The sequence below is a fragment of the Leuresthes tenuis genome, unplaced genomic scaffold, assembly GCF_036924035.1.
Source record: "Leuresthes tenuis unplaced genomic scaffold, fLeuTen1.0.hap1 SCAF_2, whole genome shotgun sequence".
NCBI classification, from domain to species: domain Eukaryota; kingdom Metazoa; phylum Chordata; class Actinopteri; order Atheriniformes; family Atherinopsidae; genus Leuresthes; species Leuresthes tenuis.
The window spans coordinates 27,676,339-27,703,470 of record NW_027325356.1 but is presented as its reverse complement, the minus strand read 5'-3'; the positions used below and the strand labels follow the sequence as shown (position 1 = coordinate 27,703,470).

The following is a 27,132-nucleotide window of genomic DNA, read 5'->3' as shown; positions in this document are numbered from 1 at the left end:
TCAGATGGTGACAAAACCCACATAATGCCACAGTTACACACTTGATATTGTATAATTTCTGCAGATGTCTTTCTAACAATGCTGTGTCCAGATTCAAGAAACAATTGTTAGCATTGTTGCCTACATCTCCATATTTGAATGCTATAGAAGACATTTCCCCAAACCTTACTCCCATGCAACTAGACTGTGTGGTTGACAGTGCTGCAGTCTCTCTGTGTTTCACTCCTGATGCTGTCGCTCTATTAGGGAAAGAAGAATTGGCTCATGATAGGTATTCATTTTGGTACGTTACACAATTGCACATCATATAACAACAAATGAGAAAATTGTAAAGAAAAAGGGGTTCCATCAGTGTGAAGAATTCTGCTTAGCCTGAAAAGATAGTTTTACAACATATAGGAAAGCCTTGCACGGGGCCAGAACAGCTCATTATTTATATTCATCAAATTTTTTAAAGTAGTAAATAGTTGTGTCAATTAGAAAAAACATAATTCTTTTGTTTTATCTCACAAAAAAAAATTGGGGATTTTGACCCTTATTTAATCTGTTTCTCCCTTATTGGTTTAACTGGGTTGTAAAATGATGTTTTACTCTTTATCAGCACTTCTTTACTCCTTCAAACCAATCTATCTGTATTGAATGGCTTTGTACCAGCTGTAAGTTAGCTGTAATTAAACCATAGCTTAAAAAGTTAAAAAAAAGATCTAACCTTCCTTTTATTTTAAAAATCCTTCAAAAAAATTTTGTTTTAAATCGACTATTCACTGATTAGCAGAGCAATGGCTTGTATGATCAGTTGCAGTCTGGACTTAGAGTCTGCCATGGCACGGAAACTGCTTTAGTTAAAGTTACAAGTGACCTCCTGAAGGCCTCTGACAATGTTCTTGTCTCTGTCTTGTTAGAACTTAGTGTTGCATTTCACACCATTGGTCACAGCAACATACAAATACTTGGACTTAACATTGTGATCAAGGGAACCTCTGTGGACTGGTTTAAGTAATATCTATTTGACAGATTTCAGTTTGTTAATGTAAACTGTGTTTCTTTCACATATAAAAGAGTTATTTATGGTTTTCCATAGGGGTCTGTTCTGTCTACATATGATCCCTTTAGGAAATATCATCATGAAAGATGACGTACATTTCATTTGTTATGCTGATGACACCCAGCTCTTTATGTCTATTAAAAAGTCAGGAAACTAATCGGTTATTGAAGTCACAAGCTTGTTTCTGTCATATGAAGGCTTGGAAAACCTTGTTCTTGGCCCTGACTTTTCCTGGATGGTATTAGTTTGTCCTCCAGTGCTACTGTGAGGAGCTTTGGAGTAATTTTAAACAGGATTTGCTTTTTAACTCTTATATTTAACTCTAGAGTGGTCTGCTTTTACCTGCAAAACATTTCCAAAATCAGGATCATGCTATCCCAAAACGCTGAAAAACTGGTTTACACGTTCAATACATTTAGGCTATATTACTGCAGTGCAATTTTATCTGGGTGTCCAGATAACTTCCTTAAAATATCCCATTTGATCCAGAATGCAGTGGCCAGAGTACTGACTGCTACTGCCAAGAGAGATCACACTTTACCTGTGTTAGCCTCTCTGCATTGGCTCCTGGTACAATTTAGAGGAGAATTTGAAATCCTCCTTATGACATTAAAGCCCTGACTTAGTTCCATCTTACCTTAAAGATCTTTTTGTTCCCAATAATCCTACTACAAGTCTTTGCTCTCAGAGAGTAGGTTTACTTGTGGTCCTCAGAATTCCCAAATAGAGCCTTCAGCTATCAGGCTCCTTACTAGTGGAACCAGCCTCCTTTCTGGATACGAAATGATAAACCTGTAAAAATCTGTTTTTAAGACTAGGAATAAAATGTACCTGTTTAGAAGAGCTTATGTTTAACTATTATATTGCTCCTTGCAGGCTGCCTTTTAGAGTTGTTATTTAAATCTTTTATTTGTCCATGTATGTGTGTATACATATATTTTGCCTCTGCTCTGTAAAGCACTTTTGGTTGCATTTTTTAATCTAAATCAATCATCTATCCATCCATCCATCCATTTTCTATTCCCGCTTAATCTGTCGGTCTGGAGTGGTCATCGGGCGACAGGTGGGGTTTAAATCAATCATTTTAACCTAAATTTGAATAATTTGGCTCATACCAAATCTTTATACAGTGCAAATGCAGAATACAAATAGGCCTGGTAAGGCCGCATGCTTATGAATTACCAAGCTTTTGCAGGCAAGTGAGATCTCACTATTCTTATACTACTTTGTTTGCTATGTAAGAATTATCTGTAAGTGGTACCTCAAATTTGTTTGGACCAAATTTCTTTGGTAGTGAATAGTCTTTTCACTTTATGATTCATTGGTAACATATTAATTTGATTGTTTCTGTCAGGTCCTGTCATAATCCAAACACAGAATATCACCAACATGTGCCAGGCCTATCGCAACCTCTGCCTGAATGGCCGATGTATCCCCATGGCGGGAGGCGTAGGATATCGTTGTGAGTGCAACATGGGATTCAGGTTGGATGGAAGGGGCGAGTGCATCGGTAAGTTTTGAAAGAGTGTGGTGCCGGTTTCTATGATATCAAGTTTAAGTTAGACAAAGAAGTTTTTGTAACTTTGTGTTTGCTCTCCAGATGATGATGAATGTGAGAAAAGCCCATGTGCACACGGAAAGTGTGTGAACACCCCTGGGTCTTACATCTGTCAGTGTCCTGCTGGTTTCCAGTCAACTTCAACCAGGACAGAGTGCCGGGGTGACACATACGCACTTCTATACAAACACACATACAGACACTTTTAAGAGGATGTATGGGCTTATTGTGCTTTGTGCATTTGTTTCTGCCAGATCTGGACGAATGTGTGGCCAATGGTCGTATCTGCAACAATGGCCGCTGTGTGAACACGGAAGGCAGCTTCCACTGTGTCTGCAATGCTGGATTTGACATTTCAGCAGATGGCAAAAATTGTCAAGGTCTGTTAAGTTCTGACATCTGCATTTATGGAGTAGAAACACATTTAAGGGGAGGGGGGTGTTAAGAACCACAATATGTTTAATGTTAATGTTTAATGAACCATGGATCTGTTGGAGGTGGTGATTTAATATGAATGCTTGCTGGAGGCATGTCATTTGATAGGTGGGATTTAAATGATCATACTTGTGGTTTTGTGTGTTTCAGCTCATTAAATACAAAATATGTGCATTTTATATTGCTAACCCTTTTCCAAAAGAATGAATATTATTAATATTTGCTTGTTTCAGGCATCTATTTATTTTGGGTCATTTTAGAAAACTTGTGTTAGTCTTTTAAAGCCTTTGCAATGCCAGTGTGGTAACTCAGGACGCCTATTCTTTTCAGTTGAAGCAGTTGGGATTAGTGACAATCTGATCAAGAAACTCATGTAATTTATACATAAATAGTTTTTAGTGGGCTAAACCATGCAAAACCACTTGAACTCATTACTAGCAAATTATCATTCAGTCTCTGTTCATCCACAGACCAGGATGAGTGTCTGATTAGAAACATGTGCCTCAATGGACTCTGTATCAATGAAGATGGCAGCTTCAAATGCATCTGCAAACTTGGATACCTGCTTGACACCAGTGGACGCATGTGTGTTGGTGAGACATTTGTATTTGTACAAAAGATTAAAGTCACTTATTCTTCTGCTTGTTCTCCTGCAGCTTGAAAGGTGGCTACGTCTTTGGCATGTTATTACGTCTGTTAAGTGAGTCTTAACGCACAGAGTAAAAAATCCCCCTAAAAGCCTTGGAAAAATCCCTTAGCATCCTGGCTTGCCAGCTGGACGTGTTGATAGTTGGGGCCCGCCTATTTTGAGATTTTAGCAGACAGCCTTCACTAAACTTGTCTGGTGCAGGGAGAAGACATTTGGCCATCTCCTGAATTGATAGAACAGCATGTTAACAAAGCCAACAGCCAATTAATCATCTCATTGTTAATGACAGTATCAGATGCTGCAAATAACCATAGATTTAAATGCAGTTTAAAGTCATTTCAAAGATTTTCTGCAGCCCAACTACTCTCACAGCCACAGGGCTTCATGTACAGACGTTTGATCTCAGAGACACCGACCTCGTTAAGCCATATTAGAATAAATAAACAGGAAAGTAGGGTGTGGGTGAAGTGTGCTTATGTATGCAGTTGCTAATGAAATGTGTAGTCTAAAGGGGCCTTGGGGCCTCATTGTCTCTCTTTCTTCAATCTGGATGTCCCCCAACACACCCAAACATAGCATGTACATACACACAGTTGTGCACAGAGTTGTGCACGCTTGCCATATCATTGTTCACAATCATTATCTTGACTGTTGCAATATCGAGAGGCGATGAAGTTTAAAGTGCAGAATGTTTTCTGACTTCACATCATAGAACTGAAACTCTGCTGCAGTTTGGCTGCATCCTGATAACCATTCACTGATAACCATTCACTGATTTAAATATATTTTACATTTTGTGAAGAAATATGAGGGAAAAACTGATTTTGCTCTGTGCGATTCTAGACATAGATGAGTGTGAGACTCCGGGCATGTGTATGAACGGCCACTGCGTCAACACGGAGGGATCCTTCCGCTGTGAGTGTATGGCTGGGATGGCAGTGGGCCTGGATGGACGAGTCTGTGTTGGTGAGTTGATATAGTGGTATTTTTGTTCATTGTGAAAGACATGGCAAGCATACTCTCTCACCCTTTTTTTCTTTTCAGCTCTAATTGCAGCATTTTATAAAGTTTTCTGTTGCTCTACATGGAATCCCTTCTTTTGGTTTGATTTTTTTTTTATGTCTTCGCCCCAAAAATTTGTTACCTACTTTGATAGCAGCACACCTTTCTTCTAAAGTTCCCACGAAAAGCCTAGTAGAGTGGTGTTTTCCTCTGCATATTCCCACGTCTCCTGTTAAAACAGAACCTATGTGGGCAGCAGCACTTCCATAAAAACCTAGTTTGCTCTGAATAAAGCTCCATTGGCCTAAGAAGGTATTTCCCACCTTTCCACATAAGACTTACTAGATTTTAACACCCAAGAAAGTGTGACGTTGGACACAAAATTAAAACACGCCTCAGAGTATATAAAAAAGTTATAAACATTTTTAATTAAATTACAGGAGAATTTCCATAAGAATACCTAATAATGACATTTTTGGTCATTGTTGGGACAGATACTGGCATAGAAACATACAGGGGTTGGACAAAATAAAGAAAACAGCATGTTGAATAATGAAGTTTTTGTTTAATGTTTGGTTGGTTTTCCTTTAGTTTCAATACATCAGTGAATTGAGTCATACAAGTTTTGAACAGTTGCTGAGGGAATTTTAATCCATCCCTCAAGCAGAACCTGCTCCAGCTCTTTCAAAGATGATGATTAGGGGAAAACACCAGAGACTTTTGATTATGTTAAGATCTGGTGATTGCAATGGCCAATCCAAGTGTTCCACATCTCTGGTGTGCTCTTTGTGCCAGATTTGAACTATTTTGGTTGTGTGAATCTGCACATTATTGTCCTGAAAGAACAGTGGTCTCCCACCTGTTTTGACAAATTTGCCTTAAAAATGACCTCCATGTTTCACAGTTGGGGTCAGGCAGTCATGATCAAAGGTTTTGTTGGGCATCCTCCACACATACATTTGTTCTGGAGGAGAAAAAGCATGAAAAATCAACAGTGAAGAGAGAGAGTGGAGAGATTTTTCCACTAGTCTGTCTATTTCTTGTGGTCTTTACACCATTTTATGAGTTGTTCAACACTGAAGGGGGAAACAAATGGTTTGGCAATGGCAGTTGTTTCATATTTACTGTTGTGTTGAACGTGGCTTAACTTAGCAGTCACTTAGCCGTAGTCCTGTGATTTCTCAACACAGTAAATTTAGATTATTTGAAGTCTATGATTGGGTTTTGCCTTTTGCCCTGGGTAACACTTCCCAGAGGTATCTTTTCCCTGTTTTTTATGCATCGGCTTGATTTTAGGCACAGTTCCTCTTGAAATCTGTAACAACTTGGCACTTTTTGTTACCAAGGCCCCAGCCATTCAAGCTCAAATTTGCTCTCTTTGGAAGTCAGAAAGGTTGGACATTTTGATATATGCTGATGCTCAGAGCTTTAAAAAAAAACATTTATATCAAGTACAGAATATCTTCAGCATGTATTAACATGATTTACCTGCCGTTGGAATTTTTTAATAATTTCCAAACGTTGGAAATACATTACTTGTTTCCTTTATTTCTGTCCAGCACCCATAACTGTAGAATGTTTAGTAGGCGTTTTATATATTAAATGTGATTCCATGGGGGATTTAAGACTAGTTACTCCCAAAACCACAGATGGCATACTTACAATTCTGTAATGAGCTGAGAAAATGTGATAAACCAGAGGATAGTCACAGCCTTTTCCATTGAACCTGCTTAACAACCTTTTACTCTTTTTCAGTAGTGTATTGGTTTGTATTGATAAATAATTCCTTGCCTCTCTGTGCTCCACTCCCAGCAAGTGGTGATTGAAAAGCAGATTTGTTTATGCCTTTTTTTCAACATTCCAGCATTTAAAAAATGGCACTCCTTTATGTATTGTGTCAGCAAATGTTGAAATGCTGTTGTTCTCTCTGTGTGAGTATTCTTTGGAATGATAAGTGCTGGAGAATGCCTCAAATCTCTGAATATTATACAGAGAGAACAACCATTTGTTTCTGCCAGTATTGTTGTTTCTTGTCACTGCTGACTCCTGCCTCTCTTTTTGTGTTCTATCTCCAGCATGTGTCGGAATCTCTTTCCCCATTTCTGTTTCTCACATACATGCTGTTTTGTTTTGTCTAAAACAGACACACATATGCGAAGTTCGTGTTATGGTGGCTACAAGCGGGGGCAGTGTGTTAGACCTTTATTTGGAGCTGTGACCAAGTCAGAGTGCTGCTGTGCCAGCACAGAATACGCCTACGGAGAGCCCTGCCAACCCTGCCCACCAGAAAACTCTGGTACGGATATTCAAATTGCTCAACCTTTACTCTTATAGAACCATATCCTGCTGCTTGACACACACAAATGTAGACATTCACAGCTTGTGTTTAATTCAAAACACACATGTCGAAGCCTGAATCACCACATGAAACACTGCATCCTCTCAGAATACCACATTCAATTTCACAAATGACAGAAGAGCAGTCATGAAGTCAAGTTGTTTGACATAGACGCCCATGGTGAGGAGTTATAGACAGGATCCATGTGCACCCACAACACGCACGAGGACACACATCATCCAGTCACTTCTCATTAGTCCTGCAAATTAAAGTTTCTATATCAAAAGACGACAGAGCTGCACCAACCACATTGGTTGGATGGTTTTATATACATCAAGGCTCAATGAGAAAGCCTCTAAACGATAATGACCTGGTATTAGATCTTCCTGCTTTGACTTTTCTTGAATTTAGGAAAAGTGATATTTTCTGCTGTTTCTTCTTTAATCAACCAAAATATGCTGTTTGTGTGTTTTATTGCAGCTGAGTTCCTCGCTCTGTGCCCCAGCGGCACTGGTATAACCGGCGATGGAAGAGGTGATATACGCACAGGCTCATCCACATGTGTTTCGCTGGTTTTAAAACACCAACTGTGAAGCAGTCAGTTTTTCCCTCACATGTTCAACAGGCTATTCTTTGTCTTCTCAGATATTAATGAATGTGCCCTCGACCCTGACATATGCCAGAATGGAGTATGTGAGAACATGCAAAGGACCTACAAATGCACCTGCAATGGAGGCTTTGAGGTAGACCTGACAGGCAAAAACTGTGTTGGTAGGTGAACTGCTCCATAATGTCCTCATCTTCTTGGGAAATTTCATATCTAAAGCTGGTGTTGGAAAAGTCATCATGTTTCTGTCTGTGGTTCTGCTCAGATATCGATGAGTGTCTGATGAACAGGCTGCTGTGTGACAACGGTCTCTGCAGGAACACACCAGGGAGTTTCACCTGTCAGTGTCCTAAAGGCTTTCGCTTTGACCTTGAAACGGATGTCTGCGAAGGTCAGAAGACCCTCATTCTGTTGTGTAGTGTAGCGTTATATTTATTACTTTTAATTACTGTTAAAGAAAAAAAAAAAACGTGTCTGTTTTTCCGCCCCATAGATGTGAATGAGTGTGAGTCTAGTCCCTGTATTAATGGAGAATGCGTGAACAGCCAAGGGTCCTTTGTATGTACATGTTCGGTGGGCAGTACTCTGGACAAGGGTGGTCTGGAATGCATAGGTAAGTGATTCTTGTTCATATTCATTCAAATCTGTTTATATTCAACATTATCACTAAAACGATACTTTAATTCACTAACTTTTAACTTATTCTTTAAATGAAGTGTATATGAAAGAGAGTCACTCATGGATAGTCATTTGATACCATCATGTATTAAAATAAATCTAAATGGTTTCCAAGCAAAACCTGAAACAATGGAAGAAAGAAGCTTCGAAGAAACAGAGATTAAATTTAAGAAGCATCTAGAAACCTGTTTTCTTTTCACAGCCTGTTGAGTAGTGAGCAAATCGGCAATCTCTTATTTATCTGAACAGCAATATAGTAAATTTAATGTCAGTTTTACAAAGTGAATTTTGCATTAAATGGTATGTACAGGCATGTGAAACCAGCCATGTTACATCAATCTGTTTTGTACATCTAGCAGTGTTGAGTAAAAGTAACTTTATAGTTTATTGGATAGCTGATGTTAAAAAGTACTTGTACATTACTTGATGAGAAAATTAACTTATTAGAGTACTTTCATATCACTAAATATAAACACTCCTTTGCACTTCCTTGTGCACTTCTATTTTTGAACGTACTGGCTTTATCTCATTACAGACCCTATTCTATGGTGTATAATCTGAAGCTCTGCAGGATAAAAACAGGAGTCATAGACACAATACACCCTTAACAGTGGGTCCACATCATTTAGTCACTGATGTAAAGAACGACATGCCAAGTAGCCGAGACTACACATCATTTAAAGTAACGCTAAAGAATTTGGCGAATACTCTTTGGCCCCCTCTACAGTTGTGGGATGGAAAAATACTGTCATAAAAACAAATATCACTTTGAGCCCTGTACATGTACAACCATACACAATAGTATGTTGTCATGCTGAAGAGACCACAAAGACACCATCAAAAGCCCACAAAAAATGTCAAACAACCCTAAAGCAAAACAAGGTGTTATATCTCAGCCCCCGGGCGCTGTAGGGCAATTTCAGGCCCCGGAATTTGCATAAGAAAAATCAATGCACTTCAAGTCAAAAGGACATCATTTTAATGTTTCATAAACTTCTCTAGTCTTTCTTTAAATAGCATAACAATCAGTACCTATGGTCAGATCCAGCTGAGAAAGCAGCATTTACACCCACCTCAATCATATGGTTGATACAAACACAAAGTTGTTGGTGTGCTGACAGCAACAAGGTAGTATTAAACGGATGAATATAGTAATTGCCTCTGCTAAATACATTAGCATAAATTCCAGGCTGTGCATTAACCTGTAAATGCATTTCCCTCTATGGCACATTTATCTTAAAAATGATTAAGAACAGTATAAACTTTGTTGCTCGGGTGTTTTACAGTGAGAGCGTTCACATGGCACAAGAAAAATAAAAAAATTGTGTAATTCTGACCAAAATCGGACTTTTGAAATACATGTAAACACATTTGTCTGAATGAAATCGAATCTATCCGCACTTGACTAACACAGCAGGATTGTGCGTTTTTTTTTCCCTCGCATGTTTTCATTCAACTAAAGTCAAATGAACTGAAGCGCTCTGTACACACTCCAAAGTTCCACCTTTTTTCATCTTTTTGTAAAAACAGTTAAGTTTAAGTGTATATTAACCAAAAGGCTGCCCTCGTTTACATATTTTTCTCTTTCTTTTGTCAGACACTTAAACACCTCAGAGACTGTGATTAAAAAGTGAACCAATAAGCAGTCTTTTGTTTTTGTGGAGATGTACTCATCTGGCAGGTGCTTTTTTAAATGTGAAGTCGATTTCTTCTCTGCTGACAGACACATATTGTCATTCCTGCACAACATCATTTTCACAAGCAAATCAAAATCATGACAGTGCTTCTTCTATGTGATCACTGTCCTTTCTGCCATTTTACTAGTTCAGTGAGCTGCATGTGTGCACTAATGTGTACAAGACTTACTTCCCTCTTACAAGAAACAAAAGACCATGTTTTGGATTTCCTTTGTTCTTCGTCTCTTTCTGTGTTTTCATTTATTTTAAGGCAGAAAAATGTGCAGATTAATCCAGTGAAATGTCAGCATGATCGTTGTTTGAAAAAGTAAATAATAATTGATTATTTGAATTGTGAAACAATGTCGCTAAGTTAGCTACTACAAAAAAGTAATCCAAGTATGTTACCCCAACACTGGTGCCTAGTAACGATGAGGCTTTTTTTCATAAAACAGAGACGACAAAGAGCACCTGCTGGCTGAAGATAGTCAATAATCGCTGTGAGGTCAACATCAACGGAGCTACACTGAAGTCCCAGTGCTGCGCCACACTGGGAGAAGCCTGGAACAGTCCATGTGCTAAATGTGAAAAAGGTGATCAATGTTTAGTTTGATTTAAATTTTTTTAAGGAGTGATACAACAAGCAAAACAGCTATTGAATACAGATTTGATTAGTGATTGATAGTGATTTCCAAATACAAAAAAAATATACAAACCTTTGACCCTTATATGTCAACAAAAATAGACTTTTTTTTTAGCATCTAGCATCATACAGTATTCTCATGTAATAGCTGAAAAATCCTCTCTATTAAACTCAAGAGTTTGCCTTAATTGTTTTTTCTCGTAAACATACTCTTGTACTGATTGTTAATGTATTTTGTCCCCTTTTGTTTTTTCAGATCCAATCTGTGGTAAAGGTTTTGCCAGAGTTAGAGGAAATGTCTGTGAGGGTGAGGCCTGCTTTGAGGACATCTCGACACAGAAAGTCATTTGAGTAATGTGAAGCTCTGAACTTGTTGGTGATGGTGTTGTTTTCTTTCTGCTGACTCTCCCAGATGTGGATGAGTGTCAGGTGTTTCCTGGCGTGTGCATCAATGGGAAGTGCGTCAACACACAAGGCTCGTTTCTCTGCCAGTGCCCTCCAGGAATGACTGTTGATGTCAGCGGGAGGATGTGCATCGGTTTGTTCTCCATTGGACTTTTCTTTTTAATGTGGATTGAAGTACTTTATACCACATTATATACATATATAAAATGCATGCAAAACTGTGTGTCTATGACTTCCAGACCTGCGTACGGAGCATTGTTACCTCACCCACGATGATGAGCGTTGTGGGGCTTCTATATCAGGAAAGCACCGTGTGGACGCCTGTTGCTGCTCCGTTGGCGTTGCCTGGGGCCCCGAATGTGACGAATGTCCAGAAAGGGGAACTCCAGAATTTGACCAGCTATGTCCTCGGGGCCCAGGGTTCTCACACAGGGGTGACTTCATCAATGGCAGACCCTTCCTCAAAGGTATTGTGTGGTTCATAGACAACACAGACTGCGTAGTTTGTCCCATCACTGGTCTCTCACCTGTCTTTGTCCCTCTTCCCTAAATGTTAGACATAAATGAATGCAGGATGATAAACACCTTGTGCTCTAATGGGAGGTGCAGGAACACCATTGGCAGCTTCCGTTGTCGCTGTGATAATGGCTTTGCTCTGGATTCTGATGAAAGGAATTGCACTGGTGAGTTTTGTCATCAATAGCTACATGAAGTGCAAGTAGAAATGTTGCTTTTCTAGCTTTGTAAATGACATGTTTTTAGTTTTCTTGGATACTGTTGCAAATCTTCAATATCTTTAGGTTTGGAGTCATTTTTCAGGCAAGGGGCCACCCATGGCTCTGGTGGATTAACAATACAGATTATATCCAAATTAGTCAATGAGAAATAATTCACATATTAATCAGAATAGAAAATAATCATCAGTGACAGTAATAAACTGTTAAAGGACTGCAATAAGTCAGGAATCAATAGTTCACAGATGCCAGCTGACATATATGCAGCCTCTATTTTTAATTTAAATGACTGTTGAATATCACAGCTCCATTGTCTTTCCACAAGTCTAGCCTCTCTTCATCATTCCCCCTTTCTGGATCCCCTTGCCAACACTAATTGCAGTAAAGTGTTGTAAAGCTGTTGCCTGCATTCAGCTCATTCAGTCTTTTGGGAATTTGGCTGCTTTGGACTTGTTGGAGGTGGTCCCATATTGTCTGGTTAGCTACAGTACTGCTCAGCTGAAGCGAGCACGCCTAACATGAGGTTTAAATGGCAATATAATTGATTTATTCTGAAATGTTTCATAGGCTCCTGGTAAGTAAATGATACCTGAGACCTTTTAAACTCATAAAGAGTTAGATTCAGCCTGATGTCTTTGTGTTAAGTGTTTCAGAATGTGGTTTAAAACTGAAAGGGGGGAGATATTTAAGCTTTAGACTTTGGAGGAATCTGCTTGAGGAGCCATTTGATCTCGTTTAATAGACTTCCTTTCATGTAGCAGTCTTTTGTTAAATGTTTTGGGCTTTTGTGCTCTGCTTGTCCTGCACTTAAACTTCATGCCTAAGCCTCTCGGTTTTGTCTGCTGATCGTGTCATATAAGACAATAAACAACAGGATTTCTTTTCTGTATGTGTGGTGGAAGTTTGAAAATAAACTCTAACCTGTGGTCTTGTTGTGCTCCCTCTCTGTAGACATTGACGAGTGCCGCATCTCTCCGGACCTTTGTGGACAGGGAAGATGCGTCAACACACCAGGAGATTTTGAGTGTGAATGCTTTGAAGGTTACGAGAGTGGCTTCATGATGATGAAAAACTGCATGGGTGAGTAATGAATCACATGCCAACACCTGGAGAAACTGAATAAACATAAACCAGACCACCTCTGCTGCTTCTCATAATTTGATTCAGCAATATGCGCGGACTGAATTTCTCAAAGGGATATTTATTTATTTATTTTATGTGATGAGTTTTGTATCATGCTTATATAATGCTTATAATACCTTCAGTGTCTTACCTTCAGTAGACAGTTTGAAAGAATTTATGATGGGTGAGTTAAGCTATATGCTGCTCAGAATGGGGCCACGAGAAGAGCAATTATGACTAGGTGTAAAAGTCCTGTCTTTGCTCAAGTTGCAACATCATTTTTGAGGTTTGAATTGTTTTAGATATTTGCTCTTCTCATGTCCGCCTTCTGAGCAGCTGTTAGCTTGGCTTCCCTGTCAGAATTCCTCCCTGCTAACCATTACTGAGAGCCTTCGGGTCTGTGACTGACTGCTCTGTTATATATTATTGTGACATTAGCTGTTATTTTTCAATGCATTAGGCTTAAATGCTTAATCAGTTTATACATGAGCGAAACAATGTTGTGTTAGTTTAGTTTGAGTCTGAATACATTAAGGCAGTCTACATGGTGTTGGACACTAAAAACTGACTCCACACAGACATTGTTTTGTTCACATTTTTTAAATTCTATTAGATTTGAACCACTCTGTACTGCAAAGTTATGTCGTCTTACACAGGCATAGATTGCACCCAGCGGTGTTGGCAGGATATCTTTGCAGCGTGTTCAAGTGTAACAACAAAATATCTATTTTACATCTCTCTTTGACACCCTCAATGGTACAGAATCTTAGAGCAGAGAGTTATTCTGACCAGTAAAGGTCTCCAACTACTCCAACCACAGGAGAACCTGCCACTCAATCACACCCCCAGGTCACGATCCAGCCATCTCCTCCATACTCACTCTTTGGTCTTTGGATGAGGTGCTTTGACAGAAATGCCAGACCTGGAACTCACTCCAGAAGTGGATGATGTAATCTAATATTTGCAAGCTGTATTCATTTGTACATATATGTGCATGTGCATTGAGTTAAAGAGTTAAATGCTTTTATTTAAGTCCCTCTGGTGCGTTGAAAGGGTCCAGACTGGGCAGCCAAAGTGTCGTCAGAGAGGCTCCCAAAACTGTCCCATTTTTACGATGATTTTAAAAATAATTGTTCTTTATTATATACGTATTTGACCTGTGGAGTCAATCTGGCCAGCAAAACGATTTTTACATGCAGCTCTTGAGTGTTAAAGTTCTACAGTCTGTGAAAATACTTTGTGCTCTATTTCGGCTCTGCTCTCCCTTTGACTGTTTGATTAAATTCTTTGGCGTCTCAATAATTGTGTTGGCCTAAAGCTCCCATCAGACCAACCTGGCAAGACAAAATTTACTTGCAAGCTGAACTTAAATGACGAGTTTGAAATGGAAAAGATGTGGGCACTATTGTAACCGTTAGATCCAAGCACTCAGGTCAGCTGGTCCAGTCCAGTCCAGACTAAACTGACTAAATGGAGATTAAACTGTCACCAAATGTAGACATTTTTAAATCCAGGTTAAAAACATTTCTTTTCTCATGTGTCTATGAATGAAATATGCACGGTATCTTTTAACTTATCCAGACCGTTGCTTGTTTTGAATAATTTTAATTTCTTTTTATTATTTTATTTTATTTCTTTATATTATTTTATGTATTTCTAATGTTTCTTCCACTCCCCGCTGCAATGCTTTTATTTTATGTAAAGCACTTTGAATTGTTTTGTACATTAAATGTGCTATACAAATACACTCGACTTCACTTAACTTGACTTGACTTGACTTGAATTGACTTGACTTGACATTCTTCAAGCATAAAAAGCAAGTATTTCCTGACTGCCTGTTCAACAAACTCAAACTAGTTTGAAAGTGATGAGTTCACTGGGTTTCAGAAGTAATTGCTGAAAAGTGAAACAAATATTTGCAGATGACAGTTTTAATGGGACTGAACCCTGACACTAACTGCATGTGTTTGTTCTGTACATGTATGTGTTCTTCCACCATTAGACATCGACGAGTGTGAGAGGAACCCTATGCTGTGCCATGGTGGTGACTGTATAAACACAGAGGGCAGTTTCCAGTGTCAGTGCCCGGAAGGACATGAGATCGCCCCTGATGGCTCGGCCTGTCTAGGTGAGTGATAAAGTCTTCAAAGAAGATGGTTTTCTCCAAACAGTTTTTTCTCTTCTTTGTCTTATCTGTGTGGCAAGGTGCACCATCTGTGCTAATTTCTAGAGAGGTGGAAAGAGGAACAAAAGGATGAAAGTATGATCAAGTGGAGATGTTGTCACAAAGCTTTACAGTACAAATGACAAGTGAGGTTTGAATCATTTGTCCTGGTCCTGCCTCTGTGTGTGGGCTCACTGAGACTTATCGCAGTCATATCTGCTAATGTGTAGGATTTGTATTGTTGGATAGATTGCCTGATAGGAACGCTGAATGACTTTTTAATTAAAAATCCTTAATTAATAATCCTTGGAAAAAAATATTATTCAAGGGAAATCACTGTTACTGGTGTATAACATTTTCTTCTGTATTTTTATTTTGAGGTTTTTGTTGTTTGTTTCTAGTCTTGTTGGGAAACTGACCAAAAAAAGTTTATTGCACTCATTTAGCTGGTCATGCATTAATCGCCAGGAGCCCCTGTGAAGACCTAATGCAACGTTTAAAAGAAATCTTAAAAAAAGGAAAGCTTTACTGAAAACTACCCAAACATATCCTCTGAAACAAGGGTCTTTGTTCCCTCTTGATTTTGAGGTGTTAGCTCAATATTATGATAATAAACTACAGTTTCTGACATCTCTTCTTTGATACAACTATTTATCATGATTAATATTTCAATCCACCAAGCGCTCACCAGGTGCCTGTAATTGCAGTGTACAGCTATTAGACAATTTAAAAGAAATTAAAAAAAAATCAACAATTATGATCAGCCGATTAAGTCATTCCTTAACATGGATGATTAATGAGATAATCAAGAAAAAAAAATCAACGGATTAAAGTACAATGAAAATTTTAATCGGTTCCAGCTAAAGGTGGGTACTTTGCTCAATTGCTCTGGTTTGGGCTTCCTACAACATACAGTCAGCTTCAAATGTGGCTTAGTCTTACATTTTTTGTGTTCTTTTTGTATATTTGGATTGATATCAAAACAAACAAAAAGCTCAATTCACTTTAATCACCACACACTATTGTATGTACGTATTGGGCTATTGACATTGAGCCTAACACTTAACTCTGTGGTGAAAGGCTGCTATCTTCGGATGAGTAACACCATTAAACTAGTTTCTATCCTTTCTCTCAGTAATATGAGGAATGTTATCACCACACTAATCTCCCAAAGGCTGGATTTTTGCAACTCAGTACTGTAAATCCCTGTTTTTGCTTATCTGTAGCTGGTGTAGAATACTGCAGTGATTTTCCAGACTTGTACCAGTAAAGGAGACCTATACCCCCTGTAAAAACATCCTTTCACTTGCTCTCTGTCAAACAGAAAAGATTTCTGAAATTCCTTTATTTGTTTAGGAAGTGATAGATGAATCTGCTGCCGTAGGGATTTCAGAACTTCTTTACCTCAGCTCTAAATCAAGCGCTCCTAGATCTGAAAAACAGTTGCTTTTAAATGATCAAGGCTAGGAAGACTTTCTGTGTTTTCATTTGCCTTCTTTCGCTTATCAATGGAAAGTTTTGATGCTGGCATGTATCTTATCATGACCATTCATAGTTGTTTCTTCTGTTCTGCCCACTAAGCTACTGCATGCTGTTTTTGTGAAAATGTAATAATTGCTTCGTCGTTTCACAGATATCAATGAATGTGAGTTGAGTGACAGGCTGTGCAGGAATGGCCAGTGTATCAACATGGTCGGCCGCTACCAGTGTTCCTGCAACACAGGATACAAATCCACTGAGGACAGACTGGACTGTGTTGGTATGTTTGGAATATGGGACTGTTTCCTTGCACACGCACCTTGCTGTTTAATTGTGCTTTATGAAAACATTTGTCCCGCTTTCATGCCACCAGCTTGTGTTTTTCTGTCACTCAGACATTGACGAGTGTACGATTGAGAACGGTGGCTGTGAGACTTTTTGCACCAACTCTGAGGGCAGCTACGAGTGCAGCTGCCGCAGTGGATACGCTCTGATGCCCGATCTGAGAACATGCACTGGTGAATATCTTTTTTATCATCACTGCATATTTTTCTTTTAGTCAGTTGTTACATTTTTTAATATACTTTTTTCCCCTTTTATCAAGATGTGATAGCAAAAGCCAACTGCCTTTCATTGACATGTTTTGTTCCTCAGAATTTCTCACATATGGCGGTACAAAAGTACTGCAACACTTGTGTTTAGATAGGCAGACCAAAGAGCAGCTAGAAAGAACACATCATGAAAATATGTGTATACAATAGACAGACACAGCAGTAATCTGGTTAACACATGGTTAAAGTAAAAATACATTCAAAAAGTTAAAACTGAATCTGAGGAATTTTCACGATTCAATTTGAAATGTTGACAGGCAATGAAAGATGAAAGGTGGTGTTTATTGACTATTCTGACAGAGTTTTACAGAATTTATTTCAAGTCTCAAAGGTGTTTATTTCAGAGAATGACAGCAGGTTTCATGCACTGTTCATAGTCTGTAAACTTGTCTCATAGTTGTAAACTTGATAGCTCATCATTAATTGGTGTAAGATTTTTCTTTTCCTGTCCTGCTCTTTGCTTTCATTTTTAATTTGCCTTTCTGCCTACAATCGTCAGATATTGATGAATGTGAGGAGAGCCCTGACATCTGTGACGGTGGCCAGTGTACCAACACCCCAGGAACTTATCAGTGTCTGTGCTTTGATGGATTCATGTCATCTGAAGATATGAAGACCTGTCTAGGTAACAAATGCACATTTCAAACTCAAAATGAAACTCTGATTCAACACCCTCTGCAGCGCTGCACTTATTAGATCCAGAAGGTTTGAATTCCCTGAGACTTACCGAAACAACGTAATGATCGTTTTCAAGGTTTTCCAAGACATGAGTCATGAGAGTATAAGGTCTAGTGAATCAGATCTATGGGTCTATGCCCGAAAGAGAAGGGAGTAGTGTTGTTGTTGATTTATAAGATAGTGAACATTGTATTAGTTTGGCAGAGTGGGGAAGAATGTGTGACATTTAGACGTCTGGTTCCACTGAGTGAGAAAACAAAAGCTTGACATCCATGATGTAAGGATGCCTAAATGAGTCTGCACAAACACCCACTCTATTATTTCTGTATTTATTCAAAGTAAACACATTTTATAGCCTCAATATAGTTCATGATGTAATTCTTCTGTGACTCACTTTCATATGTCATAGTTTATCAGAACCAGGCAGACAGAATCAACAAAAGCTTTTATTAATTGTCATAAACCTTTTCTTGTTGTAGTTTGTTTAGCAAATTAACATTCTTAATTGTTCTTTTTCCCTCTGCTTTTCCCTCTCTGTCTAGATGTGGATGAGTGTGAGCTGAACCCAAACATCTGCCTGAGTGGGAACTGTGAGAACACTAAGGGATCTTTCATCTGTCACTGTGACATGGGATACTCTGTGCGCAAGGGAACCACAGGCTGCACAGGTGAGCGAAACAAGCATACGCGAGACACAAAAACATACTATTCTGTCTGTTTTAGAACATGGATGGAAGTGAAAGGATGGTGGTGAATCAGTAGTGGTCTGCTGCTAATGAAATGCTGAGCGAGGTGTGTTTCTGTGTGTTGTTTTGCATGAGTGAAAGAATGTCAAAGAGAGAGGTTCGAAATGAAAGGAGAATGTCTGGTTAACCAAAAGCAACTCTGAGAGCTCATTACTCACACTCACTCAAGAGCTCCTGTCTGGCCTGACGAAAAACATGCTCACAAACATACTTATGCTAACGCACACAGGCAACATCCGCAACAGCAGCAGGAGCAGTGAGATCACTATCTTTCATCAGATGTACGCATCACATTGCAGCTTTGTTTATTTCTGTGTTGCTCTTTCATTAAGGTCAGTTAAACATTACGTGATGGTTGGAGAGTTCTGCAGTACGTAATCACCTGTAACAACTCCAGAACACATAAATACTAAGTCCAACCGGCTGCGAGAGCCTAGTGCTGGTTTGAACTCACTTGTCATCTATTGGGAATTAAGTCTGATTTATAATACCGCTTAGTTTTTGATTAAAGTCTAGTTGTAAGTTTGGTCCCTGATTTTTATCTGGCCATGTCTCGAAAATGAGTCAGGCAGCAGCAGCACGTCTTAGATCAGACACAAATAAACAGGTTGGCCTGAAATTTGACTCCCCCGCTTATTCGTAAACAAAAGCACTCATACACACAGACACACACCCTTGCTCATTCTTATCCCATTAAAATGTCCACACGGTATTTTCCTTGTATTGGGAAAGCTGGTACTGCAGCAGCCGGCTCTGAATCACTCGTTTGGAATTTCAACCTCAGACCAAGAAATCAAGACTTTAATTTCTCTCAGCCAGGCAGGATGTCTTCTAATAGACAAGTGGACAAAACCTGCTACTCTTTTTGGAACAGATCCTTCTCCAATATATTAAGACAAAAATGCACAAGAGATCCCTTCTCTTTGTTGAATTGCCTTGTGTTACCATGTTGGTATGTGTGAGATATCTTTGTATTTCTGTGAGTATTAATGAGTCAGAGCTGCTCTTAACCCCAGATCTGATCCAGCTGTTGATGAATCTCCCACAGGATGTAATTCTCTTTTTATTCTGAGAACACACTTCAGTACTCTTTTGCCTTGGCATGTGTCTCATAAAGTTAGAACTGGGTGGGGATGTTCTGGTTTTAAAGGCTGGTAATGCCACAGGATAAAATCAAGTTTCAAACTTTGTAAACATGTCCTTAAACTGTATTTTGTATGCTAGAAGATATTGAAAAAAGCAGTCATCAACAAAGCATTTCAGCCATCTTGCTTCTTTGAAACCGAGTAAGGAGATGAAAACCGTGAAAACGACACATTCCAGTTGGGAATAGCAGCTTATCAGTCATACTATAACCCCTAAAGCATTCCCTTGTTGTCTGTTTAACTCTAAATGGGACCATAATTTCACATAATTTTATGTCTGTATTATAAAAAAACTATCAAACTCAACAGTGATGTGTTTTAGGAGATTTAATCTTTCGTTTTTATATTTTTTCTTAAGCAAAATGACTGAACATAAAACAGTATGACTTGAAGCTGGGCTTTGCGACTTAGTCCATTCCGTATAAAAATGTCAAAAGTTGAATTGAGAGGCAGTATAATACACTCCTACTCAGTTCTGAGAACATTGTTGTAACTCTAACCATGGCTGCTTTGGTTGTGGGAAACAACAGATTGTATGATTTGGAGCATTTGCTATCTCCAAAGCCTTCAACCGTTGCTGCTTAAAGTCCTTATTATCCTGGTGATTACTCCTGTGGTCACATTGTCTCACTTTAACCACCAAGAAAAGCAGTTTATGCTAGCAATTGATGTTAGTAAATTTACATAATTTGTATTGTGTTGCTTGGTTACTTAATGACTCTCTCTATATGAACTCCTAGTCTAACCCATTTTTTATCATTGTCTTGTCAATGGCTCATAGTCTTGCATTAACTGATTCTGCGTAGGTTGGTATAACTGGCAGCTTGGGGTGACTAACGTTAGGTTAAAATCAATCAGCTGTTGTCTGATGATTATCTTTTCGAGCAGCCAATTCTCCACGCCTTCTAGATAACAGATATCCTGTTCGAGACTTTGAGTGAAAAAAATATAAATTTACCAAAGTTAATGCTTAGCTAACTTGTCCCAAGAGTCTGAATATTGCAAGGTAACCAGAAATGGTTACCAGAAAGTTTCTGGTTAGAAAGAAACGCGTCTGGGTAAATAGAACTAGAAGGATGGAGACTGCATACCTTGACCAATGTAGTTGAAATAAAAGTGGTCCAGATGGCCACCAGAATTGAATGGATTCTCTGAATGGATTTTGCTCATGATCCACCTCTCTGAAAAGTAAAATGTAATGTAATGTAATTATCTTCCTTACTTTATCCTCAAGGAACTCTTGCCTTGGCAAAGAAATAAAGAGAGAAGTGAGACATTCATATGTTAGTATGGGCAAATATAAAGATCTTAGTCATCAACAGGCAGGCAAGACACAAACACAAAAAGGCAATCTGGCAGGCATACAAACTCAGAGACAACTAGACAAGCAGGCAGGCAGATGTATAATTCTCTGCTATCTCTTTTCATGGGTTTATTTCATCTGTCAAACATTATCCTAATTAAATCAAAGTTTCTCTTTGACACCAGCTGCAACTGCTGACACATTTCTCAGATGCAACAATCCCTTATTTACAGTTTGCTTTTCCTAGTGTGTGTGTGTTTGTTGTGCTTTCTGTGATCAAAGGCTTGGGGGGAAATGATCGGTAATTCTGTCTGTAATCCAGGGAGATTTGTTTGGTCTTAGCCCTCATATTAACCCCATCATCAAATGTAGTGTAAATATACTGTACCCTCTCTTCAGGAAGACTGTAAACCAGCAGCGCTGTAATCTCTAATTGACAGTGTTTTGAATTACTACCCTCACAAAGAGCGACACACAGATAGGAGTGTGTCTCTCTGGCTGATAAGGCCTAACATCTTGATTGAGTTCATAGCGTGGCTTCCCTTGATGTGCAGGAACACGCCTCAACAACACACATACACACACACACTAGCAAAGTCATTCTATCAAAGCTCCAACACTCATTCCTCAGGCTCAAGGTCAGTTATTGTGTTGGTAAGTGTTTCACAAGGTTGTTTTGGCACAGATTAGCAGTCATCATTGTTGTACTGTAGACCTACACAGAGTTTTTCCATTGTGCCAGTTCGTTGATCATGTGAGAGCTGCCTGAGGACCAAGCGTTGCACAGTCAGGACATCTTATCACCACCAACTTCTGCATGGAGATCTCTATTAGCTCTACCCTACAGGATGTAAACAGCTTAATGGGAAGGGCAGAGTTCAGTTGTAGCCAATAAAAAGTGTTCCAATTATTTTTTAGTCACTCACTTTTTACAGTCATGGGACCGGCAGGTGGTTAGCAAGAGGGATTCATCCACTGCGGAGTTCAGATTTCAGATTTTTTTTGTGGTTTTGCTGTGAAGGAATGTTTACTTATGGAGATGGAAACTTACCAAATCACGTTTTATATAGATTATGTTTTGGAAAGATTACATTACCAAACATGACATCTTTGGTGATGAGGGAAAAAGAACAAACATGAGAGTTAAAAGATGTTTTTTAAATTACAAAACCCTCATATGAAAGATGCAGAGAGTGTAAGTGAAAAGAAAAATCTTTGTGTAAAATAACCTCAGCTTAGGCAGAGTAAGGCCCATGCATTAGTGTATTGTTCTCCCAGATGGCCTTTTTTTAATAGCATTCTGGACCCACTTGGACAATGAATATCCACTCCATTAAACCCCCATTGTATGGCTATTCATATCACAGACCAAGAGAATGCCACAGTGTCTCATGTCCTGAAATAAAGCTCTCCAGGGATGAAAACAGTGAGCCAAAAAGACTTTGTTCTGTCGTCTTTCTCCTGCTGCTCGCTTTATACAATTCAATCCAAGCATCAGCTCACTCCACAGTGCCAAGAACCCTGTTGGAATGAGAAAACAGACCCAAATCTGTTTTCCTTACATGACCTGTTGTTTGTTCCCTTCTCGTCAGATATCAACGAGTGTGAGATTGGTGCCCACAACTGCGACAGACATGCAGCCTGCACCAACACAGCGGGCAGCTTCAAATGCAACTGTGCTCCAGGGTGGATTGGTAACGGCCTCAAATGCACAGGTAGTTGCGTAAATACACATAAATGAATACAGAAGGATATTTGATAGAGAGCTTAGGATATGCATTAAAATTTAATAATCTGCAAGGTTGAAGTCTAATGTAGCTCTCAGTTGCCAAAATCCATTATTTTGGTATTGTTTATTTTAACTATATCCCTCACACAGAGTCCTTTTGCCGCCAAACAGTCCTAACTAATATTAATATTAATTTACGGCTTATTATAGCCCTTACATATATTTATATACAGTTTCTACTTTTTTTACATGATGTTTGTTTAAAAACTACATTGTCCAGCTGTTTTAGAAAGTTACACATGCTGCCTCCCCCAGCCAGTGAAAGTGTCTCACATCATAGAGGGATGCCGGTATAACTCAGCAACGACAGAAAGTTGACTTAATGTTAGCCCATAAAATGTTATTGTAAAATGTCTTGTAAAACATTTTGGGAACTAAGATTGGTTGTATTTTCTGAATAATACAATCTAATTATATCTAAACTAATATCTAATTGGTGGATGGCTAACTGAATATTCCTGAATGTAACGTTGTCATAAGGTTTTCCAAAGGTTGATTACAATCTTAAGGTTGGGGGATACATTACTACAACCAAATGGGAAAGTTCTGCAAAGGTTCCCAGATTATGAATATCAGGAGAATGTTCGGTGAATGTTAAGCGAATGAAAACATGAAAAGTAACATTATATTTGCAACTGTGCTGGTGAACCATACAACAACCCAAACAAACTTTTTGGGAACATTCTCACAACTAAAAATCAACATCCCTGGAACATTTTAGGAACCAAAATTTGTTAATTGGGTACAGCCATGGACCTGGCAGGGAATCAGCTGGGAGGTGAATAGCACAAGCATGAAGCAGCCAGCCATTTCTGTTTAAAAAACAAAAAAGAAAAAAACATTTTGTTTATGAAGTTGATGTCTCCTGAATTAACTTTTTTGACAAAGTGGACAAGTAATGGACAGTTTAAAGTATAAAGATGGAGAGATGAACATAGAATATGGAATATGGATTTACACCAGACTTATCCTTTCTTAAAATCTGGATGAAGTAGTTCAAGTAGTACTTATTTACCAACTTTGTTGTGTTTCAGACCTGGATGAGTGTTCAAATGGGACACACATGTGCAGCAACAACGCTGACTGCCTCAACACCATGGGCTCCTATCGCTGTGCATGCAAGGAGGGATTCTCTGGAGATGGATTCTACTGCTCAGGTCACACTAACAAACCAAGATCTTTGCCCACCTTTTATCTCATTAAAAGATACGTGAATGCATTTTGTGTTTACCGGCTGTCTATGTGATCACTGCAGACAGCGATGAGTGTGCAGAGAACGGCAACCTGTGTGAAAACGGCCACTGTCTGAATGTGCCTGGTGGCTTCCGCTGTGAGTGCGAGATGGGCTTCATCACCACTGCTGATGGCAAGGCCTGCGAGGGTAAGGACCTGCTAAATATAGCTGTCCTGGTTTCAGGCCTCTGAATCTTTGCCCACATCCTAAATTTTGTCAAGTTATTTAAAAAGGTCTGGTATTCACTCTTCTGAATGGCTGTTTGTTTTCCTGTTTGGAGACACAACAGATCCTGACATACGCTTCCTTCAAATAGAACTCATGGGATAGTATTTTTTCACTCAGGAAGTGCACAACATGTTCAGTATTGAAGTGATTTCAGCTCTGAGAACATTTCCATGACTGACGAGAGCAGTGGATCTTGCCTTGCTTCCTTTTCAAAAATTTGGTTTCAGCATCAGGTGCTCAAATGCTTCTTTGTTCACATGTTTAAGACTGAGTTGTAACAATTATTAATGTTTTCTTCGGTTAGCTAAACAAATCATTGTTTGGTTGGAGTCCGCGTTGTACAAAGTAATACATGTATGTGGTAAAAAATTATTGTAATCCCTACTTCTCCTCAGAGGAGAGGTGTTAGAGTTGTTCGCACAGCCATGTGAAAAAAAGATGCCCTCCTGAAATTCCTGATGCATTCCCATCAGGACTCCATACTCATCTATTTTATCTGACAGAGATCTCACACTTCCAATGATGATCAAGGGAAGAAATGGTTTAAACTTCTTTAAACTACATTTTTTTCTGTTTTCTTTTCTGCTCGCAGACATGTCCTCTTCTGTTGGTCTGTATTTGGGGTCTTATTTTAGGCTTTACTTGGGGTTTGGTTAGCTCAATCAGCTTCTTTTACATGCAAACAACTTTCCTGTTACCATGAATATACTTCATGACAGATGTAAAAAAAAAGTGTTCCAGAGTTACTAGCAGACACCATTACAGCAGCTCTGCATCCAAACCAGCATAGAATAATGTTTTAAAAAAATCTATATTTTCACAGAAAAAAAGCTCAGTAGAAACTGAGGATGCAAAGAAAGACACAATATATCCAGAGCTACTGCAGCAGGCTGCCACCAGTGTGGCGTCATTCTACAACAATTTTCTACATCTGCACAGCTTGATACTATAAAGCTTTTAACATCTACATTAAATAAATGCTGAGCAGGCCCAATTCAATCTGACTTTGTGTCTGAAAAACAAAAAATGGAGGGTTAATTATTATGGGATGGATTGCAGGAATTTCAGTCATGCATACTGCCAAACTTGCAATAGTTTCTGTAGAAACAATGACAACAGTGATGTCTCCATTGGGATTAGCGTGGAAAGCAGCAAATAGGATTAGAACTGTGGTTCCAGTCAAACATTTGATGATGACGCTTGTGCGCTAATTCAATTTGTAAATTACCACAGAAGAGCAGCTCTTCCTCAGGTGACCAAGGAAAGTCAATGAAAAGTGTGTTGATAAGAGTAGGCTAATGACAGCTACAGTGTTATTACAGAAAAGTGGCAATATATAGACCCCTCATTACAAAGATAAATGCACCTTTGAGAGTTTATTGGTGAAAAAATGATATTATCAAATGAGTCAACCTTCGCCACATTCGTCAGTAGTAGATGATGCTGGTGTCTTCTGCACCAAGTGGACAATACAGAGCTGTATGCTAGGGGCCAACAAGGCGGGTGGCTTTGGGTAACCTGTTGCTTGGATGGTTATTGTTAGGATGAAACAAGTAGAAAAAACTATAAAGGTGATGTAAGATTGCATCTACACTTCAATGATTGCTTTTAAAGAGCCGTATCTGTGATTTCTCGCAGGCAAGTGTGATTCATGTGTCCGGTGATATGTTATTGCTGGATTAAGCTAAATGAGCAGTTTGACTTCATTGTGCTGATGTGTCAAACATCCTGAATTCACCTGTCGAGTCCTCCCTGTCTCAGCACAGGCAGGGCTGGACAGAAATAACTCGAGAGTCAGTGTATCTCTCATAGCCTGTGTGTGTCGGTCAGGATATGTCCAGGCTTTTTTCTGTCCTAAAACTGTCATCCTGTAGCAGAGGTGACAGGCCTTTGCTTCCTGTCGTTGACTTTCAGTTTTCTGCCAGTTTTCTGCCATCATCCAGTGATCCACTAATCCCTCACAGTTGGGTTCCTCTCTTTCTCTGTCCATCTCCCCCATAGATATTGACGAATGTACCTTTGCTGGCATCTGTGTGAACGGACGCTGCCAGAATATTCCAGGACTTTTTAGATGTGAATGTAATCCAGGTTATGAGCTAGACAGGAGTCGAGGAAATTGCACAGGTAAGACAAGTGAATGCATCAGTCTAATTGGCTTCAGGATTTGGGCTTTCATTTAGCTTGACTGACTAGATGCAAAACTAATGGAGAAATCACATATCCTCTCTGTGCTGTTATGGCAAATAATGATTTATTTATTTTAAAAAAAAATCATATCTGTATATATTTCTCTTTTTTCTCAGACATCAATGAATGTTTAACGCCGACCAACTGTATTAATGGAGTGTGTGTTAATATCCCTGGAAGCTACCTCTGTAACTGCCCAGCAGACTTTGAACTCAGCCCCAATCGGATGGGTTGTGTAGGTGAGAATCAACAAGCTTGCACTATAAATTCTTAATGTTTGTTTTTAGTTTAGCATACAAATAATTCCAAAGCAAATGCTACTTCTAAGTACCTGTATTGTGGGTACAGACACTCGCTCTGGAAGCTGCTACCTGGAGGCCCGTCCTCGAGGAGACGCATCGGAAAATTTGGTCTGCTCTAATGAGATTGGCATTGGAGTTTCCAAGGCATCCTGTTGCTGCTCAAAGGGCAACGGTTGGGGAACTCCATGTGAATACTGCCCTTCTGTCAACTCCAGTGAGTCAGCACTTTGTTACTTAAATTTGTTCTTTTTTTGTTTGTTTATTTGTTTGTTTAAATCAATTGCAGGGTTTGATACCCTTTCTCAAACACACCCCTTTTGGCCGCCAAAGTGAAGCTCTACTGCTAAATGGAATGCTGATATTCAACATAACTG

At 39.0% G+C, this 27,132-nt stretch overlaps 1 protein-coding gene across 1 annotated transcript in view; it reads left to right on the top strand.

The window, feature by feature from the left end:
* Window positions 1-27,132, top strand: part of fbn1 (fibrillin 1) — a 72,052-nt gene that overhangs the window by 21,849 nt on the left and 23,071 nt on the right. Inside the window, exons 12-38 of the mRNA XM_072380916.1 lie at window positions 2,400-2,555; window positions 2,646-2,765; window positions 2,858-2,983; window positions 3,509-3,631; window positions 4,531-4,653; window positions 6,833-6,985; window positions 7,508-7,561; window positions 7,673-7,798; window positions 7,900-8,025; window positions 8,128-8,247; window positions 10,444-10,581; window positions 10,888-10,938; window positions 11,044-11,169; window positions 11,276-11,503; window positions 11,594-11,719; window positions 12,722-12,850; window positions 14,895-15,020; window positions 16,690-16,815; window positions 16,931-17,053; window positions 17,646-17,771; window positions 18,367-18,492; window positions 22,611-22,733; window positions 23,842-23,964; window positions 24,063-24,188; window positions 26,271-26,393; window positions 26,573-26,695; window positions 26,805-26,972. Coding sequence (XP_072237017.1) covers window positions 2,400-2,555; window positions 2,646-2,765; window positions 2,858-2,983; window positions 3,509-3,631; window positions 4,531-4,653; window positions 6,833-6,985; window positions 7,508-7,561; window positions 7,673-7,798; window positions 7,900-8,025; window positions 8,128-8,247; window positions 10,444-10,581; window positions 10,888-10,938; window positions 11,044-11,169; window positions 11,276-11,503; window positions 11,594-11,719; window positions 12,722-12,850; window positions 14,895-15,020; window positions 16,690-16,815; window positions 16,931-17,053; window positions 17,646-17,771; window positions 18,367-18,492; window positions 22,611-22,733; window positions 23,842-23,964; window positions 24,063-24,188; window positions 26,271-26,393; window positions 26,573-26,695; window positions 26,805-26,972 — 3,438 coding nt within the window. The remainder of the gene's footprint in view (window positions 1-2,399; window positions 2,556-2,645; window positions 2,766-2,857; window positions 2,984-3,508; window positions 3,632-4,530; window positions 4,654-6,832; window positions 6,986-7,507; window positions 7,562-7,672; window positions 7,799-7,899; window positions 8,026-8,127; window positions 8,248-10,443; window positions 10,582-10,887; window positions 10,939-11,043; window positions 11,170-11,275; window positions 11,504-11,593; window positions 11,720-12,721; window positions 12,851-14,894; window positions 15,021-16,689; window positions 16,816-16,930; window positions 17,054-17,645; window positions 17,772-18,366; window positions 18,493-22,610; window positions 22,734-23,841; window positions 23,965-24,062; window positions 24,189-26,270; window positions 26,394-26,572; window positions 26,696-26,804; window positions 26,973-27,132) is intronic.